Source organism: Pleurodeles waltl, chromosome 1_2 (genome assembly GCF_031143425.1).
Source record: "Pleurodeles waltl isolate 20211129_DDA chromosome 1_2, aPleWal1.hap1.20221129, whole genome shotgun sequence".
NCBI lineage: Eukaryota > Metazoa > Chordata > Amphibia > Caudata > Salamandridae > Pleurodeles > Pleurodeles waltl.
Window position 1 is genome coordinate 1175130352 of NC_090437.1, and position 22551 is coordinate 1175152902.

Sequence of the window (22551 nt, forward strand, 5' to 3'; positions counted from 1 at the left end):
AATAACAAAAAATCCTGGCAAGCAGCTTTAGCAAATGTAGTGCACACAGTTAGCATTACAGACCCGGAGAACCTAGCATTTGAGCATGGGTCAAAGCAAAGGTACTATATGGAACAGGAAAAATACTTTAATAGGAAGGTGTTTGAGACAAGTAATCAAAACAATGTCTGTACACTAGCCCTCCAAGCCCTTGTTGGAAAGAGAGGGGTGAGACCCTAAACATAGCGACTGTTCAACTAAGGAACAGGAGTTACGCATTTCCTAATGGGCCGTAATCACACTGACTATGTGAAACGAATATAGCACTAAAACAACCTAAATGGAATCATTGTAATATTAACGCAAAAGTCTTAATTAGAAAATATTAATGAATGTTCATGTATTTTGAATAAAGAGATTGGTAGAAAATGATTAACATAGAAAATTAATGTGCACGTTTGAAATTGTGACCTCGGAGAAGGGCCGCCAGAATTCAGAAATTGTATTAAATGAGTGATTAACATATATAAAATATTGAAAATGTATTAGATTAATGTAGAATTATGTCATATTGAGAGATATAACCTACGTTTTGCAATAATTGTAGGCCTTAACTTAGCGAGTATCTTGGCCTAGTCTTGCCAGTCCTCATGCGGAAGCTGTATTTCTTAAACGTTCAATGGAAAAGTGCTGACAAAATGAACTAACCTTGAACTGCTCATTGTTTAATAAAATTTGCTTAGCTGAAGCTTCCATGTGAACCGACAGACAGGAGATGATGGAACTAGAATTGTATCGACTGGTGTGTAAAGCGCACTGGGTGTACTTTCCCAGGACTCAAACAATGAACACGCTGACTGCAGAAGAAGATGCAAGATTTTCGATACCTGACAAGCTGGATGATGAGGACATGGTAAAGTGAACCAATCAACGACATGTGAACTGTGAAATATTAGAATTGATAGATTTGATTTACAGACTTTATTGGTTAGGGAAAAAACGTACGACTAGTTGACCAATTAGAAATTGGGGGATAGTCTGGGTGACTCTGATATAACAACGTGACAGAGGAAAAAAAGTTCAGATGATGCTGTTAGGGGAGCGAAACTGTGAGATCGAAGAGGTGATTCAAGATTCTGTCATTGGGCTCATACTCAAAGAGGAGAGCCTGATGTGATGCTGATCGACTGATGACGAAGACTGACTCTGTTGCTGACCCATACCGAGGATATGTAGATATGACAATGTGACTGAATTATATTTTTGTGCTTTTCCTTTCTAGGTACCAACTGCGCTGTCTAAATAGTATTCTTAGCTAGATGTTTTCTAAATTCTTGTTTCCAAAAATTGTTTTGCATGAAATCCCAAATGCTGATTCTAATCTGGGCCAGGTGAGGGTTTCCTTTACACAACGTCTGACAGATTACAGAGACAAATGGTTGATGGACTAATTTGCTGAACTCCATGACACAAAATGACTTATCACCTTTGATTCATTTGCTGAACTATGCTAATGTTTTAAAATGTACTCTGATACAAGTTTTGATGAAGTTATGTTTTTGTTACCTTCTAATGAATTGATGCCGGATTTAGCTTGAATTGAATTGAGTTGAAATAATCTCATGACTTAGTATTGTAACTAATAGGGAAATAAATTACTAAAACGTATACTGTGTTGTGGTTATTCACGGCTGAAGAGTCATGGTGTGTTGCTATTGTCTTTATTGATTATTGATTAATGATTTGTTTTAATGGTTATTGAATTTTGTGCTTTGATTACTGGAAAACATCGGTCATACCATAGCTAGGATACTTCATGCGAATCAAAAGGTTCATCGACTTACGCGCGCCGCCTTGTAAGTTTACTTATTAAGGACCGGCACAACTACAGTTTTGGTAGCAGTCTGATGGTTAGTTTCAATGGCAAACTAGTTATGTGGTGACTGATGGTTATGGTGGTAGTTTAAGATAGGCCAGTTATTCATCATTACTGACATTTGGATTTTATTTTTCGACATGGCAATTGTAGGAAGAATGATGTCCCCTTAAGCCTAGAAATGACTTTCCCAGATCCTGGATCCTGCTAGTAAAGTTGAGTATATTTTCGGCGTTCTAGTGATAGTGAGAGAGAGATAGGTTGCGCTTGCACAGCTTCTGCGAATTTCAGGTGAATTGTGACGTATGTGAGGGAAATTAGGGAGTCTGCGTACTCCAGATGACGTTTTAGTAGGAGTATGCGTACTCCGCAGTATGAGAGTAGGGAAATCATTGAACTTCACATGTTTGGCGATTTGTGCTCAAAAATTGTCCAAGTGGTTGTTGATGTACGGACCCTGCGTGGTCTAAGACTCCGGAGTATATTGACAAGTGTAGGAGACACTTGGTTACATGTTGTAATCTGTCTGGTTTAGTAGGTTGATCAGGCGTGGTCAACAAGTCAGTGTGTGAGTTAAAGTGGGTGAGAGAAACTTTTGAATGAGATTTGGTGACTCCTATGTGCACCAGGACAGACTCATTGATCAGTTGAGAGTAAAATTTGTGGGTTGAATTTTGCTTGCGAATCTGGGAGACTGAGAACGAGGAATAGCTGCATGAGCGAAAGGGCTATCAGTGAAAATCCGTAAGGTCTCTGAAGCGATTGTGTTCCCTTCCTGTAGTAAACCAGCAGATTTGTTTTGGGGGTTTTGGATTTTGGTTAGTGCTCGCAATATTTCGCATTCGTTTTTGAGGTTCAGAGTTCTAGGAGGACGAGTCCCAAGACTCTGTCAGTCGCAGCATGTGTGAGTGTGATGTCAGTGGAGCCGCACTGGGATAGGTTGGTTAGTGAGAAGGGTCACGCACTAATTGGCAGCTGTCCGTGAGAGGCAATTGGTTGAGAACGTGGGTGAAAGTAATTTCCTGATTTGATTTGAATACACAAAAAGTAGAGAAGATGAAGTTTTTCAAAGTGTTTAAGAGTGTCCTGAAGGGAGATACATACATTAAGGCGACAGTGGGGGAGCCTACCCCACCGGAAAATTCTCCGGCTTACATTGCGATGGAGGAGCGAGGTGTCGCGCCATGTCTTTGGTTAAAGCAATGGTGCAAATTGACAAAGAAACAGGGAGTTTTAGCGTTTCCTGAGCATGGGACGTTTAATTTGAGAATTTTGGATCTGTTGCGAATGGCGCTGTATGACACAAGGCCCCTTCCGAGGCCAGCACACTTCGAAGCATTAGCAGTTTGGGAACTGATAACGAGACAGCAGCAGGAAATAAAATTTCAAAAGAGAAAAAGAAAGGTAGAGAAATCTCTAGTGGAAGCGAGATGGGATTGGGAACAGAAGAAGTCGAGAACAGTGACATTGCAGGATGTTAAATTGTTTCCTGCTATCACAGAGGAAGATGAGACGGAAGGGGAAAAGGAGACTAGCAAAAGTGATGAGTTTGTATAGGAATAAAGAGGCAAAAAAGGCTTCCATAGTAGAAGAAAACTCAGATGACAAGGAACTTATTACTCAGATACTGAGGGACCGCCCTCCTTCATATGCGGTGCATGAAAGGGGCCCGATTACTAGTTCTGCTCCAACTGCCCCGGCACAGGCAAGGGGGACAGCGAGTCCAGTACAGGTTGATAATGGACAGGTGCAAGGTGGGGTGCAGAGTACTCCTAACGTGTTGACTGCTTCGGTAGTCCAGGCACAGTTGCATCCACCACTGATACAGAGGATTTATCTTGAAATACAGATTCTCAAGATAACTTCGAACTTAGTGGTGCCTGTGGAGCAAGTGGTTCCGAGACCATTGCTAGTACAGACTGAGCTGACTCCGATATGGATGCCCCAAGCACAGCCACAGGGTATGCTGAGGTTTACACCAATGACAGGGACATAGTCATATTTGACTCCGGTACTGAATCAGAGTATGGGAGTAACTCTTCCACAGAATGAAGGACCTAGAGCAGCCCCAGATGCAATATCGCTGCCATTTACTGTTGGTCCAGCGGTACCATTGTTTGCACAGAAGAAATCAATCACAGGAGAACAGGGTGAGATGTTGCAAAGCCTCGTGAGGAGGGGGTTGAGAGAGCATGTGCAGGTAGTGTCCTCCATGGGTCAGACCTTTGATGGATCACCAATGGATCTCAGTCCACTTGTTGCACTTCCCGATGCTGTAAATGCCCCGAGTGTAAGTCAGAGCTTGAAGCTCTTGACACCCCAACCTCCAGGTGCAGTGGAACAGCAGGTGCTATCACTGAATGCGAGTAACATTACGTTACAGGGATTGACGGTAAAGCAGCTTAATGAGTGGTTAGACAGTTTCAACACCCCACAGAATATGTCTAAAAGTGAAGAGCTGATTGATGGTGTTAGGTTGAGAAGGGAAATAACTGAACTGTTCGAAGGATCAATGGGGATGAGCAGGTTGGAATCTTATACGGTGGAGGAGCTGAGATACTTGTGTCCGAGAATCAGGAGAGAGGTGGGCAAGATACATCAGAGATTGGCAGACTTGGCAGAAAAACATGATATACAAATAGGGAAAACAAAGCATTTAAAAAGAAGCTGCGGGTAAGATTTTGAGGCAAAAGAATTTGAACACATGACATCAGCCAGAATGAAACGCATCTTAAAGAATTATTGCAGAGTGCTCAGATTTGGGGAGCATCAGAAAAGTGGGAAGGCAGATGGGCAAAGAAGAAGGATAAATGATAACGAGATTCACAAGAAGGGTCCGAAAGTGTACAGAAAGATAAGGATCCGCTAAAATTTTTACCAATGAGGAAGATTCCAGGAGGGCTGTTTGTTTATGTTCCTTGGCACAGGAGTGATATTCTGTCATTCACAAATGATTATCCAAAATTGAGGGAGAAACCGGTCGAATGGGACCAGCAGACAGATGGGTTTGTGAAGTTTTCTTAATGTCTGTGGGAAGACCTGAATACCCTGTTGGAGATAGTGGTTCTAGCTGATTCGTGGGTTGAGTGTAAGAGAGCAGCAGATTGGCTGACAAGTGAACCAGAAAGGGATAGAACTACAGGTGCACCATCACCTGAAGTAATGAAGCATTATTATAAGGTGATTGAATTCCTGAAGACGAGAATTTCGCCTTAAAATATTGATTGGCAGAGAATTGACAGGACAGTGCATGAGGTAAAGGAGTCGATACATGCATACTGTGAGATTGTTGAAGGCGTTCAAGGAGTACAGTGGCAAGGAAGCGATCGAGCCGAGGACATGTTGCATTTTGTGTTCAGGTTTGTGGAAGGACTGAGACCTGAAATAGGTCAGATGATTAAGAGTCATTTGATTTGTTGGCAAGCGAAGCCGATTGATGAAGTGTTGCAGTATGCGAAATACTGTAGTGATGAAATTGAGTTGAACACAAAAATCTGAAGAAGGCGATGGTGATGCAGATCAAGGCAGCTCAAACAGGAGTGTAGGGAACTTTTGAGCAGCAGATACCGCAGCAACAGGGAACTGTCATGTTCCAGCCTCAGATGAGAGGTAGTGGTCGTGGAGTCAATATGAATCGCGGACCGGATCGGAGTACTGCAGTGGTTCAGAATGATGTGCAAGGGATGAAGAAGATGTTACTGTGTCACATTTGCAGAGCTGTGGGACATTGGAAGCGGGAGTGTCCGACAATGGTGCAGGAACGTGTTGTTTAGCAAAGTGGTGATGTCAATACATTTCAAAATGTAAGAGTACCAAGAATAAGAGGTCCTGAATTTTCAGAATAACATGAATCAGAGGCAAAATTGTCAACCCATGCTGCAGGAGCAAATGCCTTGTGCACAAATGACGCAGTTGCAACTAGTGCAGCAGCAGGTTCCTATGGTACCTAGTCAGCAAATGTAGATACCGCAAGCCCCGATGGAGCAGCAACAGATGATACTTACTTAACAGGTCATGGGTCAGAGACAAGACAGAAGTAGTGACACAGTGCACCAATTTCCATTACACAGTGAGAATGAAGTAAATGGTGAATGGATGAGTGATAGTTCAGACGAGGAGCCATGTATGCTTGCAGCCTCCTTAGAGGTAGATCAGAGAGGACCCTTTGTGAGAGGGAAGGTGATGGGTCACAAGGTCTCATTTTTGGTGGACACAGGAGCTACGCGCTCTACAGTGAGAAGTGCAGAAGTTTCAAACTAACCTCTTTCAGGAAGAACAGTTCAGGTTGTGGGAGTAGCAAATAAGCATTTGACACATCCGATCACAGATCCAGTGCAAGTCAAGATTGAAAATTTCCAGGGACTGCATAAGTTTGTAGTCTGTGATTCAAGTCCAGTATCCCTACAGGGAAGGGACTTATTGTGCAAAACCAACTGTTTGATTACTTGTTCAACTGCTGGAATAGTGATTCATACAATAGCAATGACGAGGAAGACCCAGTTCCTGAAACTGAGTGTGAAACTACCAATGAGGAGTACCCATTGATAGAGTTTTTCCCGATGTTTACGGTAAAAGAGCTTCATTCTGATTTGCAGGGAACGGTACAGGAAACCGTATGGGATCTAACAGGTAAAGAAGTGGGTTTGATCAAGGGAGTGGAGCTGATTAAGGTTACTTTGAAGCTGAATGTAGTGTTTCCGCTGCTTCCACAGTACAATATGGCACAAGATGTCTTAACGAAAGTGGCGCAGATAATTGGAGATTTTGTGAAGCAGGGAGTCTTCAAAGAAGTGCTGAGCAGCACATGTAATTCACCGATAATGGGTTTGAAGAAGCCATGTGGGAAGGTGCAAATTGTACAGGATTTGAGAAAAGTAAATGACATGATGGTCAAGTGTTGTCCTGTGGTGCCGAATCCAGCAGTAATAATGTTCCAGATTCCATGTGATGCAGAATGGGTCACAGTGGTTGATTTGTCACAAGCTTTTCTTTTCTGTGCCTCTTCATGAGAATAGTCAGTTTCTCTTTAGTTTCAAATTCATAGACAGAGTCTACAGCTGGTGCAGACTTCCTCAAGGGTACACGGAGTCACCATCCTTGTTTAACCAGATCTTGAAAAAGAACTTGGAGTCATTGGAATTGCCGTTTCAATTGACTCTGGTATTATACATTGATGACTGGCTGATTGCATCCAAAACAAGGGACAAGTATAAGTACGACTCGATTGCCCTATTGAATAACTTGGGAAAGTTTGGTCATAAGGTATCACCATTGAAGTTGCAGTACTGTCAGAAGGTAGTGAAATATTTGGGTCACCAAATTGAGAAAGGGTCAAGAAGGATTTCCAGAGAAAGGATTACAATGATATTGCAGAGAAGTCCCCCGACTTCACAGAGAGATGTCAGGATGTTCCAGGGAATGGTAGGTTATTGTCGTCAGTGGATTCCGAATTTTGCTGAGATTTCAAAGCCATTGCAGCAGCTGACACATAAGGATGTCACCGACCCCATAACATTAGACCAGGAACAGATGAAAGCGTTCACTGAGTTGAAGAAGCCTTACTGGGTTGTTTGTGTGCAGTTGCCGCAGTTGGTCAAAGTCTTTCACAATGTGAGGGAGTAGAGATGAGATATCCCCTGACGGTAATGGTACCTCACTAAGTTGAGATTTTACTGACAAGGACGAAAACTAAATTTTTTACTGGTGCCAGACTGACAAGGTATGAGACGAGCCTTTTAAGTGCTCCAAATGTAACACTGAAAAGATGTACAGTGTTGAACCCAGCAGCGTTACTTCCAAGTGATACTGTTGAAGTTGAAAAAGAGGAAGACATTGAGCATTATTGTCTTGAGGTAACTGAGTTGTGCACAAAACCGAGACCTGACATTAGAGATACTCGATTGAAAGAAAATGACCAAATCGTCTTTGTTGATGGTTCATGTCTCAGAGATGGTACAGGGCCATTGAAAGCAGGATAAGCCGTGTGCACAATTACAGGTACTTTAGAAGCTTCTTGGCTTTGAGGAGTATATTCTGCACAAGTAGCAGAATTGGTTGCTCTTACTAGAACGTGCGATGTGTCTGCTAGACTGAGAGTCACTAGCTATACAGATAGGCAATAAGGATTTGGAATTGTTCATGATTTTGGGCAATTGTGGTCTCTGAGAGGTTTCCTGACCTCTACTGGTTCCCCAGTGAGAAATGGCGAAAGAATAAAAGAGTTGCTGAATGCAATACAATCACCTGAAGAAATTGCCGTGGTGAAATGCAACCCCAAGTTTAGACAAGCAGCAGAAGCAGTATGCCATCGCTGTGTTATTTGTCAGCAATTAAATGAGGGGAAAAAGACCGTGGTGAACTTGAGCCACATTGGAAGAGCAATAGGTCAATTCAGCAGAATGCAATTGGATTTTATTGAAATGCCTGCGAGTGGAGGTTTGAAATATGTGTTGGTGATTGTGTGCATTTTTAGTCATTGGATTGAAGCGTACCACACAAGAAGGAACAATAGCCTCACAGTAGCAAAGCTGTTGCTTAGAGAATTGATACCACGTTTCGGATTTCCGATATCTTTAGAATCAGATAGGGGAACGCACTTCAATAACGAAAAGTGATTAATCTTTTGTGTGCATCACTAAACATTGAGCAGAAGTTGCATTGTAGTTATTGCCCTTAAGCATCAGGACAAGTAGAGCAGATGGATGGTACTTTGAAATCAAGAATTGCCAAGATGTGCGCATTGAAAATTAAATGGCCAGATGCATTGCCTTTGGTTTTGAAGTCAATGAGGAATACACCTGACAGGAAGACGGGACTGTTACCCCACGAGATTCTTATGGGCAGAGCAATGAGGTTGCCAGCAGTTCCAGCCAACGCACTAGTCAATATTACAGATGATATGTTGTTGGAGTACTGCAAGGGTCTGGCTGGTGTGGTTCGCTCTTTCTCTCAGCAGGTAGAGGCTGCCACACTGCCACCATTTCACGATCCTGGGCACAACCTGAGAGCCAGCGACTGGGTTGTTGCCCGAAAACAGGTTCACAGGACGTGTTTGGAGCCACTTTGGAAAGGACCTTACCAGGTTATCTTGACAACTACGACAGCTGTGAAGTGTGCAGGAATCCTGAACTGGATTCACGCAAGTCACACGAAGAAAGTGGCATGTCCACTGGATCATGAAGAAGCGTTGTTGAGAGCACAAACAACTACGAAGCAAGTTGCAGCACCTGACCCAGAAAAGGAACAAAGAGAACCTGAAATCGAACAAGAGCTTTTGGAAGATGGTTCTATCACCCCTGTAAGAGACAAAAGTGAGGGATTACAGGAGGGTGCTGGAGAATCAATCTTGACGGATGCACCAGGAGAGCCTAGCACAGCAGGGGTTCACGTAGAAGTAGACGATTCTGAGAGACAAACAGAGCAGGTGCCAGACCAAGAAGAGGAGGGAGTAGAGCTGGATCAACGTCAAAGTGATCTGACTCCTCCTGAGCCTGTTGCAGGTCCATCAAGAGAAAACACAGAGTCAAATCCTGAAGAAAATATTGACAAAAGGATCAAGAAAAGGAGATAACTGGCCTGAGTCACAAGTAGAGAAAAGGAAGGAAGTGGTTGTCGGTCAAACAATAGAGGAATAAGTAGATACTACGAGAAAGGAAGAATTAAGTGAAGGCGAGTTGAGTGGTGATCGAAAGTTGAAGAGAAAGAGAATAGCAAGGCAAAGATACGCAGGTCCTGAATGGGCATATGCAACTACAAACGAATGGCAACACAAGTTTATGTCTTTTTGTCTTGATAGGGAAGTTCTGAGTCAATATTTTGATGTAACCTGAAAGTGATCAAGGAGCTGAATTGTTGAACCAAATTTGAAAATATTCTAAGAAAAGAGACTGTTGAAAATAAACTGGAAAAGACATTGATAACCTGATTTGACATTGAAAACCGATGTGTCAAGCTGCTAATCGATTTTTACAAGGAGAAGGGTTCCTGGATGTGAAACTGAACTGCTGAAAGAAGAATTTCTATTTTTGATTTTGATACACTTTTCTAAAGCTACTTCTGCTTTCTGATTCTTTACAGATCATGGCTGAGTTCAAGAATCAGGTTAGAGATGCTAAGTGCTGTAAATATATGAGAATTGGTTTGCCGATTATGTGTGGGATTTTGTTTATAGTGGTGATTGTGGGTATGTCTGTTCTTGATACGAAAGGAGCCAACCATACTTCTGCTTCTGAGACTACTGCACTAATGGCCTTGGAGAAGTTTAAGTTAGATGAGAAATATTTGCATGAATATACTAATGCTCAAGGAGAACTTTCTTTTAATGTCTTCTATCGCTTACTGAGTGAGTATGTTGAGACAATGGATGCAAGGGATTGTCTTGTGTGTACGCAAATTCCTTCGTCAGTCGAGGAAGGAGTTACATACCATAGTCTTCCACTAACTTACGGGATAAGTTGTAGTCTGCTACTAACAAGGTTTTATGACCAGGAATATATTCAATATTTTTATTCAAATCATGATGTAGTTTTTTCGTTTGTTCCTATTATTAGGTATTTGAGTACAGTAGCTAAGGATCATGACATGGTACTGGTTAGAGGATTCTTTGAGCCTACACTAACATTTGGGGCGGCTTATGCCCATAAAACCAATCTAACATGCTTGCTTGCACCTTTAGAGAAGAGCTTCTTAGGTCATACTGACGATAGGAGAAAAGCATTAAAAGAGAAATTAGAAAAAGGCTCAGAGAAAAGGACTTACAAGAATGATTATGCTTACACTGCAATTAAAGCACAAGGGAAATTAGCTTTGGATGCATTACACATAGGGAAACTTTGTATATACAGGCCAAAATCGCACACTGACACTTTGTTTGTGGGTACGAGTGAATGTAGGCATGTGTTTTTGTTTCAGAGAAAATAGACTTTTATGTTGAATGGTCAGGACCCTGCGATTCCGGGTATCTACTATATTTGTGGACTTAATGCTTATTACCGTCTTCCAAGAGGATGGTATGGAACATGTTATTTGGGGATAGTATTCCCAAAGATTTACCAGATAGAAGACTTTAAAAAGTTTCCGAAATTGACTGAATTACATCATCGGCGACAGAGGAGGGAATCCTCTTCTGCGGTAGTGGGAGATATATTTGGGGTGGTGATTCCATCACTGGGAGTCATCCTGAACTCAATCAAGATACAAAAGTTGTCTACTATTGTGGATAACAAGGTGACAAATTTTACAGGGGCAATACTCCTGATAGATACTGACTTGGCTGCGGATAGAGCTATGACTCTTCAAAATTGTCTTGCTTTAGACATCCTTCTAGCGAAGGACGGGGGAGTCTGTAAAAAGATTAACTCTAGGCATTGTTGTTCGTACATACCTAATAAAAGTAAGGAGATAAGAGACTTACTTACTAACCTGACTAACTCAAGTAGTGATTTGAAGGAATTGAAAGAACCAGGTGTTTGGAAAAATGTTGGAAAAGGATTTGCTTCAGTGGTAAATTGGCTTAGTAATATTTGGAATGGGGTGCTATTAAAAATCATACAGGGAATATTGATTGTAATTGCTTGCATATTAGGAATATGCATTATGTAAATTGTGTCAAAAGATTAAAATGAAACGGTCTAAAAATAATCAGAGGAGGGAAGAACGAAACAGGGAAAGAATCTATAGAGAAGATTTGGGAAGAAGACAAAATGCTGAGGAAATCGAATTATGAAACTGTCAATAGGGAAAAAGTAGTATGATGACATATTTAGTCATCAGAGGAGGGATTGTTAACGCAAAAGTCTTAATTAGAAAATATTAATGAATGTTCATGTATTTTGAATAATGAGATTGGTAGAAAATTATTAACGTAGAAAATTAATGTGCACGTTTGAAATTGTGACCTCGGAGTATGGCCACCAGGATTCACAAATTATATTAAATGAGTGATTAACATAAATGAAATATTGAAAACGTATTAGACTAATGTAGTATTATGTCATATTGAGAGATATAACCTATGTTTTGCAATAACTGTAGGCCTTAACTTAGCGAGTGTCTTGGCCTAGTCTTGCCAGGCCTTCAATGGAAAAGTGCTGACAAAATGAACTAACCGTGAACTGCTCACTGTTTGATAAAATTTGCTCAGCTGAAGCTTCCATGTGAACCGACGAACAGGAGATGATGGAACTAGAATTGTATTGACTGTTGTGTAAAGCGCACTCGGTGTACTTTCCCAGGACTTGAACAATGAAGACACTGACTGCAGAAGAAGATGCAACATTTTCGATACCTATCAAGCCGGATAATGAGGACATTGTAAAGTGAACCAATCAACGACATGTGAACTGTGAAATATTAGAATTCATAGATTTGATTTACAGACTTTATTGGTTAGGGAAAAAACTTATGACTAGTTGACCAATTAGAAATTGGGGGATAGTCTGGGTGACTTTACTATAACAACATGACATAGGGAAAAGGGTTCAGATGATGGTGTTAGGGGAGCGAAACTGTGAGATCGAAGAGGTGATTCAAGATTCTGTAATTGGGCTCATACTCAAAGAGGAGAGCTTGATGTGATGCTGATCGACTGATGACCTGAGGACGAAGACTGACTCTGTTGCTGACCCATACAGGGGATATGTAGATATGACAACGTGACTGAATTATATTTTTGTGCTTTTCCTTTCTAGGTACCAACTGCGCTGTCTAAATAGTATTCTTAGCTAGATGTTTTCTAAATTCTTGTTTTAAAAAATTGTTTTGCATGAAGTCCCACATGCTGATTCTAATCTGGGCTAGGTGCGGGTTTCCTTTACACAATGTCTGACAGATTACAGAGACAAATGGTTGACGGACTAATTTGCTGAACTCCATGACACAAAATGACTTATTACCTTTGATTCATTTGTTGACCTATGCTAATGCTTTAAAATGTACTCTGATGCAAGTTTTGATTAGGTTATGTTGTTGGCGCCTTCTGAGGAATTAATGCCGGATTTTGCTTGAATTGAATGAATTAAGTTGAACTAATCTCATGACTTAGTATTGTAACTAATAGGGAAATAAATTACAAAAACGTATACCGAGTTGTGGTTATTCATGGATGTAGAGTCATGGTGTGTTGCTATTGTCTTTATTGATTATTGATTTGTTTTAATGGTTATTGAATTTTGTGCATTGATTATTGGGAAACATCGTCATACCATAGCTAGGATACTTCATGCAGATCAAAAGGTTCATCAACCTATGCGCGTCCCCTTGTAAGTTTACTTATTAAGGACCGGCACGCCAACAGTAGTTTGAAAGCAGAAAGGTGTAGTCTAAGAACTACTTAAGTTGGAGAAAGTCATCAATTCACGTACAAGGACTCATTCTTATAATTCAGGGAAGACAAATGTGCAAAGTTGGAATGCATTTAGATAAATGTGTTCATTTATGATACAGCCTGAATGACACTGGAAAATCTGAAACAGAAAATGTATGTACTTTTTTGGTACCCACCAGTGCTTAGTTTGTAAATAAAAATGTGCTCTTAAACACGCTGCTGCTGCAATTAAGTGTGTGCACACAGAATACTGAGGCAGCGTAATCCTGAAGCCATCTGGGGTCTTTGTAATCCATTTACAGCCACTTCTTGTCCCTTCAGCTCAAGCTTTCTGATTTCTCCCATTGTGACGTTTTTCCGTCTTTCTGTTCCTCCGTTTTTCCCAGATGCGCCTTTTGCACGCAGTAAATGCTTGAGGCAGAAAAATATGTGCCGGCCCTCAAAAATAAGTGACAGTGCTTTGCACCATAAACAACAAACACAAATTAAGCACTGTTTCCCACCCAAAAAAAAAACAGTAAATAAAGAATATAAAACAATACATAAATTTGACTTGAAAAGAGATTCTATGTGGGTTCAGAAAATGGTGGGAGCAGGTTTTTGTAATATAGCACATATTACCAGGTGATCCACACAAACCAATTCCACCATCTCAACCAACCACAGTAGAAAATGATGACCTAGCCAAAGATGGAGACAAGTCCCAAAGACTGCCTCCTCTTAATAAACAGACTCTTTTGAAGCCATATAGGCAGGTATGTCCAAATACTTGCAGACAAGTGAGAAGAGGAGTCCTAGTCTCTATGATAATGGCTTTGGAACCATGAGGGCCGGGCTTTAAGCCATAAAACAGAATTGTGAAAACTTCTGGCACTCGTTTTATGGACTTCTGCCTCATTTGCCTTACGAAACAACTATCAGATAAACTAGAAAAAGGTACAAACCCAACAGTAAGCCATGTATAAAAATATGACATTTGGGTAGTTGTAGGTGGTTGTAGAGACATGATTAAGAGCATGATGCTATTATAAGCAGGGCTCCGGTTTTATGCATTTATATGTTTAACATGTACTTATGTATGTATCCATATTTATTTTGCAGCCTTCTTATTCGTATTTATTTTGTGTTTTGTGAATAGAAGAGGTGATAACTCTTATATTTCCGTATTTATTTAATGGATAAACATGCACTCCTACTTTTATGCCTGTCAGACAAAAATAATAATATAATAAAACCACATGAAAAAATTGCATAATAGCACAAATATGTGTTGAGATATGTAGTAACTTAAGCAAATCTCATTTAACTTTGTAACTCCCCATGGTGCCAATATGTACAGCTATTGGCCTGAACTTCGTTAATTCCAGCATGGAGAGTCACTCAAAAGAAGACAAATTATCTGTATTTCTCTACTTTTAAAAATAAATATAGACAGAAAAGACGTTTTCTGTCTGTATTCATCTGTAAAAATCAGTAAAAACAGAAAACAGGGAGTCCTAATTATAAGTCACAATACTACAAGAAGAGATCCGAATATGACGATCACATCAAAACAAAATATACCTTTCACAATCACTTACTTGTGCATTTAGGATATGCTTGGCTCCCAAAGACCAATCGTACATGCCAAGGCAGTTTAGCAGGGCACGGATTTTTAAGGGCTGCTCCAACATCTCATCCTCTGTCAAGAAATCATATTCGAAGATTCTTTTGATTTGCAAAAATGTGAGTTCACGGTACTGCTCCAACGATAAGTCTTTACCAGAGTGCTGAGCAAATAAAGGATCGCTTTCTAGAGCCGAGAAGATTTTGTTCTATAGAGGAAAATAAAAATAAAAACAGATTATATTGCAGCTGCCTAAAAACTCACAGATATTGGTGATTCGTTCGGGGAGGGAAAGGTATAGGACTGTGTATGAACGGAACAAGAGGCCCTGGCTTCTGAGCTGAAAATGTTGACACTTAAGTCCACTCAAGTGTAAGACGCCCAACAAATAACTTGTCTAAACGTTTTTAAAAGGTGGAAAAAATGAGTCAATGAGGGTTGAAACACAAGCTGGCCTTGTATTATTTCTCATGTGGGTGTGTCCCCACACATGGAGAAGGAAGTACACCTTTCCATCCTACCAACCTAAAAGTATTATGAGATGGTATGAGCAGTGGCACGGTCGGAGAGTTTCATTATTTAAGAAACCTAATGTCTCTGTTGTTCTGTTAACTGTGACATCCAACTAGGTACTCATTGGCAAAACTAATCGAACTATCTACCATTGCCTTGATCCAGCATAGTCTTACTGAACTCCATCCACTTCACTCCATCTGTAAAAGAGGACCGTGTAAATCCACAGAAATATAACATAAGCAAATTAACATATCAGAGGTATAGGCAACGCAGTAAGAGTGCGGTATTGCAGCATATCACACCTAATTAAGAAATCTTTACCTGTAGCTAAGCTAGGTTATGTAATATGGCGAAAAATGTTGCACCCTATTTCATTTGACCTACTGGTACAGCACAGAAAAAATAAAAACGTACATTATCCCTACCTAGTAAGATGAATGGCGTGCTGATGCACATAGAACTCAAGCATGTGTATAAAAGCCTGGCTACCCTATTTTCCCGCCCCAGGTAAAAGGTCAACATATATTAGTAGAAAACCACAGGGAAATGGAGAGTTAAACCAGAGGTATAATGCTAATTTTTTTAAGGTTTTAAACTCCAATAAAAACACACAAAGAATATATAAAAAACGAAGGTATGTTTTATATCACCTCTAAACGGTTTAAAACATAATTATTAGTTAAAATTATGGGAACAAGTTAATCAAATATTCGTCACTAATGTTACTTTCTCTCTTTCCATAGATACATGTGTGTGTATGTGTATATTACCTAGTGGCGATCACCGCTAGGTAGTTATAGTTAGGTCTGCTTTTCCATAGACCGTCTTTTGGTTTGCTAATAACTTTTCCCCCAAAAAAATAATATTAAAGTTCCTCCACCTCAGCTCCTTCTTGGAAGGTTTTAGGGTGATTTGTCAAGCGGGGGCTGAGAAAAAAGGAGGGTCGTAAAACCCCATGCATTTTCCATAGATTTCTTTAAGCAGGGCAACATCCAAAAAAAACGGAATTACACCAAATTCAACAGGATGCTAGATCTTGGTCCGCAGATTGTATTTTTGTGATTTGGTGTAGATCCGTTCAATAGTTTTGTGAAAAAAAAGGTAAAAAATAATTGTACATTTTGGCAGTTGGGCTTGCGAGAGTCTCCAAGATTCTTGCAGGAGCACCAACTTAAGAAACAGGGCATTCTGATTGGCCCAGAGAGCTTTATTTCCCTCGGACCTTCTCGCTCCCACAGGAGTGAGACTCTCACAAGAGCGAGCACTCTGACTGGCTGCAAGCAATATGAGAAAAATGTTGTGGGCAGCCACTGCAACACTCAGGGAATTAGGGCCATATGTACGAACACATTTGCCCATAGACACAGAATGGGTAAAACCCTTTGATACATCTGGCCCTTAGTACCCAGTCCTGAAGTTACAAAAAAAAGATAGTATAAGGGTGAAGGGTAGGGAAACCCTAACCCCATAAGCCCCATGGGGAATATCTAGAGCCCTCCACCAGAGCTAAAAAAAGGAAAGAAAAACAGCAAAAAAATGCCACAATCCTACTAGAGTCTTGCAGAATCAAAAAAAAAAAAAAATCAGGCCGCATTTATTTATTATAAGCCCCTGGGAGCCTACCCCTGTGGCTGTGTTTAGAAAGGAGAGGGATGTGTGTGCCCCACCCCCCCCAAGAGCCACTGGAGGCCCCGGGGGAGACCACTCTCAGGGGGATCTCACTATGAGGTCTGCTACTAGCTGGTGGAGGCTTCAAGAAAGCTCCCACCTGCTGGGAGCGGACTTTAGATCCGTTTCCCTTCCCCAGTGATGCGGACAGGGAAACAGATCTAAATATTGCTCCCACCCATAGGGAGCAGCATTATTAGCTGCTCCCTTTGGGCAGGTGCAACGGTAGCTTCCGCTGGATGTGGGGGGGCTGGCTGGGGTACCAGGGGCGTTGGGGCTCCCCATTCAGCCCCAACGATAGTGTGGTTGGTGCCTTGGGTAGGCATCAGGGCAGCCACCTTTCATTGTGCTGTGCCCTAGGAGATGGCGTCCCTGGGGACGAAATCAGCTCGAGGAGGGGGGCTGCATGCCCATAATAATCTCAATTAATGCCAGTTCCTACAGTTTGAGTGCAACATTTGAAGGCTTGGAAAGGGTAATTTGCTTTGTTTGCAGAACATCTAAAGGTGAAGAGAACTGTTTTTTGGTCACTGAAAAAGAGGTTCTTGCATGTTGGTTGGGTATGCAGCATTCCAGGATATACTTGTAGGGTGTGAGCCTTGAGTTTGGTACTGATCACAAACCATTGGCAGATGATATCATGATGAAGGGGCGAGTCATGCTACTCCAAGGACTGTTAAGTGGTTATAGCAATAGCAAGAATACACATTTGTGGTTATGGGCATACTTGGATTGAAGAATGTCAATGTTGTCCTACGAAGGAGAAAAAGGTGAGGTGGGAGGAAGGTATTGTCACACATGGGTCACTGGTTATGAGAGAGGCTATATCAGAGAAGGAATGATTAGTGCACTGCAAAGGAGTTGAAGGTAATGAGAAAGTAAATTGAGAAGTTTAGAAGTGCAGTGTGTTTTGGCTCCCTGTGGCCCCCCCATATTACGGCAAATGTCCACCAGCACCAAAGGTCCAGGCTGTTGGGTCCCATGGAGCTCTGCAGAATGCACCAGCACTACTGCATCAATGCTGCTGTGCCTCAACATCAGGGATGGTGTACTATCATTACTCCATGAATGAACCACAACCAGTACTCATGCTACTGTGCCCAGAAAGCTGGTGGCTCTCTGCAGCACTTTCAATCTGCTCCCATCTGCCAGGTCCTAAAAGTCAGGCCAGATGTTGTTGCACAACAAGGTTTTGCAACCCAGAAAACCATGCTACCATACAGTATCACCCTGCTGCTATATAGCTGCCATCAAACACAAACATAACGGCAACAATAACTACTATTGAGTTTTATTACAAGCACAAAGTACTGCACCTGCACTTTTAGTACTAGGACAAACGTCATGAAGCAGCCTCTGTACCTTATATTACAGATTGCTTATTCCACAACTATTGGCACAAATACAATGCTAGTCTGTTGGAACGGGGATAAGGATATCTGGTGTACTATGTGTGCTACTTTTCATCTCCCTAAGTAGTGGCCATAACCTGAGCCGTGGCTCCACACAGAGGCCCTCAAGACATTTTCAAACACAGATCTTTCATCAGCATATGCAGCTGTTTTAATTTTAATTTGTATTAAGAATATGTATATAGTACAGAAAAGCCATATGGCCAAGGGGATACTTTACAGTAAAAGATAACATGACATTATTGTGGGTTACACTAACTGCACTGAGCACAGTAATCGCAAAAAGAGGACAAATATTGTGAAAAGTAGAAAGCACACAAAGTCTTAAAAATACAGTTTGAGTAGGTGGATCTTCAGCTTTCTCCTTAGGAACAGCAGAGGTTTGTTCAACCTGAAACCTTGACTAAAATGTTTTAGAACCAAGGAGTTTGACTCAATAAGTTTTTAGTAAGTAAGTCATTTTTTTATTGCCAGTTAATAAAAATCATTGCAATGTAAACAAGCAATAATAACATTTGTGTTAGATAGATGATGACAATGATTATGTTAAAACATGAAGAAAAGCCCAAGAAATGGGTAGCAGCAAATCAAGTTAATATTGATTGATTACATTAAAATTAGTTACAGAATATTCATTGCGGGGTGCTCATGGTAGGGCCAAGGCTGCAGTTGGCTAAAAGCAGTCAAAAGATTTGGTTTAGGGGAGCTGGTGTTTGCTGTGTGAGCAGCCTTGCTACATGAGTCAAAACCTGGTAGCCCTGCAGGATAACTGTACACTGTGACCATTCAAAAGGAAAATAACTGCGGGCTGCATGACCTGATCTGAGGGGCCCTTAAAGCCAGATGCAGCAAGTTCCATCTCAGGGGTAGGATGATGGGGCACACACACAAAGAATGAAGTAAGCTTTCTTGACTTTGACCACACAGGCAACATTGGCTGTCTGGCTGCACTGCTTCCAGGAGGGAACCAAGTCCTTTCATGGAAAAGTGCCCAATCTAAATAATAACAATTAGTATTGTGCGGGTGCTGCAATGTGGGTCATCAGATATGGTTGCGGTCTCCAGATGTAAGAGTGCAAGACTGCCCACGCATGCCGTTTCTGAGCCAGCTCTGCTTTATCAATCACCTGAGATTGTAGGTTTGCAGCCTTGTTGGGTTTTTCTTTTAAATGTGGGGAAATCCAGATTCGAATTCCAGGCATTGGCAAGGTTTAGATTCCTTTTGGCCTGTTGAAGAACCGTTGGCCACAAGTTTGTATGGTTGGACTGCCTCTTTTCCAACCAACACATGGTGGCCAGTTAGGCTTGTAGAGCTGCCTTAAGCTTCCACAAAAAATGTATAAGTTTTATAAGGGTGGCGTTCCTGACCAGGCTTTGATGAAACAGGCCAAACTCCAGTTTGACCTCTGATTGGGATGTGTGTTGTGGAAGCCGGAAGAGGCTTTTGAAGAGGGACGATTGAAGCAATTTTAAGGTGGTAGAATTGCTCCCCTTTAATACCTCAGAACCATACAAAAGTGATGGAAGGCCTTTTGCCTTAATGACCTGTAAAAAGTAATACTGGTAAGTACTGCCAATCTTCTATTGTAGAATATTGAAAACAAATTGAAGTGAGAGAGCGTAGCTTATATACTTAGAAATTAATATGAAATGTTTACGAACAAATGCATAATAATGCCGCATAGAAAATGTATTAATGTATTTTGCTAAAACATGCGTTTGAAATGTGCTCACGGGGAGTGGCCGCCGATATATACAATGACTAATGAACCTGATTAATAATGATGAAATGTTATGTTAGAATATGATTTTGCACTAATAATAAAAGGTTATATGTTAAAGTTCTGCTAATAAATCAGTAGGCCTTAGTTAGCATGAGTCGAGGCCTAGCTGCCTGGTTTCATATTAAATGTGTTTTTCTAATGTGCAGTGTGCTGACTTGCTGAAAGATATGAACTCGTGTTTTTCCAAAGCTAGAAGATGAATGTAATTGTAGTAGATCCGTTCTCATGAAATTTGACTTGCTTAGCGAAACATTCTTGCTGAATGCAACAGTGTAGACTACTCGCAGGTACAAGGTCGCCTAAACCGGTACAGAGAATGGAACCACTGACTAAAGATGCGAAGAGGACCACGAGAGTATGAAATCATACCGGACATTCTACACGCTGAAGACGTCAATCATAAGGACCAATAAACTACGTGAGAACTGTTATGGGGTGCCAAATTTAATGAAGTCATTGAAACTTTACTGGAGGGAGATAGTGGGGTACTGGCCCCCAACCAATTACATTTTAGGGGATTGTACAACAGAAAAGGGATAAAAACCCTTGACACAAGGAAGTAAATCAGAATAGGAGACTAGGAGATAGATGAGAGGGAGATGCTGTTGCGTTTTGCTATGACCCAGACACTTTGTCACTCTGCATAGAGACTTTGCTGTTTGGTTCTTAAAACCCTCCTTGCCTTATATTGCCCGTTTATACTTTACCTCCTTATGAGGGAAGTGCCCCTTTACCCGACTTGCTGAATTCCTGGCAGATGGCGAATCAACTGATGTCCTGAGGACGAAGACCAAACCTGAATGCTGACCCAATACGGAGGGTAACTATATGACAATGAAATTATAATTGTCTGTTTGGTTTTCCTTTCTAGGTACCAACTGCTTCCTTTTGACAAAGACCATAGTTAGATGTTTTCTAAATTGGTGTTGCTAAATTATTTTGCATGAAGCCCAACATGCCAATTCTAATTCGAGGTTAGATGAGGGGATCACTAAACCGACGCAAATAGACAAATGACTGAATCTATGCTTTGTTGAATAATATGATAATGATTCTCTGCTAAGGATAACCTATGTTGACATTGTGCTATATTCTAATATTCGTGATTCTTGCCTTGATGAAATCTTATCAGAGTTGCCATATTGTGACTATGCTAATGTGCTTCTTGGTTTTGAGACTAATAAACTTATAAGTATAATTGTAGTCAATAGGGAATAAACTTCATATAATAGTACTAAACTGGTATGGTTATTCATGACTGCAAGGTCATGGTGGTTTCTGAGTTTTATTAATGTCTTTGACTAATCTGAATTGTCTTATTATGGTAAATATTGACAACGTTATTGACATATTGATTGACATGCTGATTAGTTATCTTGTCCTAAGGTGTCTTCAATCAGGGTCAAAAGATTCATTGGCCTAAAACGAGTCCCAAAGTGAGTAAATTAATCATAAAGGGACACGTTAGCAGTTCTGGCAGAAGAGCGACGGTTTAGGCCCTTTGGGGCCATAGGGCGAGGGAACATTGTTTAAAAGTGTTTATCGAAATAATGCAAATTGGAGGTATGATGCGTTTCTAAATTCCCCATGACTTTTCCCGGAATCTCGGAGCTCGCCTAAGTGAGTTAGGTATGTTCTCAGCGGTCTAGCATGTGTGGTGTAGAATTTGCGCTTGCTCAGCTTATGCATATTGCAGGTGATTTGTGAAGTTTGTGTGAATTTAGGTCAGGTAACGTTGTTTTAGTAGGAGTGGGTATACTCCTCAGTATGAGAGTAGGGAAGTCAGCGAACTTCATGTGAGTGTGGCGCTTTGTGCTAAAAAAATTATCCACGTGGTTGTTGGTGATGTACGGACCCATCGCAGTCTAAGACTCCGGAGTATATTGAAAAGTGTAGGAGACACTTGGGTTTATGTTGTAATTTGTGCGGTTTAATGGGTCAATCGGGCGTGGTTGACAAGTCGAGTTTGAGTCAAATGGTGTGAGTGAAACCTTCGATGGAGATTTGGCAAGTTCTAAAGTGCACTAGAACAAACCATTGACAAGTGGAGAGTAGGATTTGCGGGTCGAATTCTGCTTGCGAGTGCGGGAGCTGAGAAGAAGAGAGTAGCGGCCGAGGCTTCAAGTGAAATCTCCGTAAAGTTCTGAAGCGATTGTGTTACCCTTCCTGTAGTAAACCGGCAAATTTGTTTTTTTGTTGTTAAAGGTGCTCGCAATATATTGCATTAGTTTTGTGTGAGGAGGACAAACCGTAAGACTTTGTCAGCTGCAGTGTGTGTGAGTGGGACATCATTTGAGCTGCGCTGGGACAGGTCAGTTGCTGAGAGAGGTCACGCACGGATTGGCAGCCGTCCGTGAGAGGCAATAGTTTGAGAAAGGTGGGTTAAG

The 22551-nt window shown here is 41.1% G+C and overlaps 1 protein-coding gene across 1 annotated transcript in view; it reads right to left on the minus strand.

The window, feature by feature from the left end:
- Window positions 1–22551, minus strand: part of ACOX3 (acyl-CoA oxidase 3, pristanoyl) — a 496146-nt gene that overhangs the window by 413235 nt on the left and 60360 nt on the right. The window contains exon 3 of the mRNA XM_069203423.1: window positions 14759–14992. Coding sequence (XP_069059524.1) covers window positions 14759–14992 — 234 coding nt within the window. The remainder of the gene's footprint in view (window positions 1–14758; window positions 14993–22551) is intronic.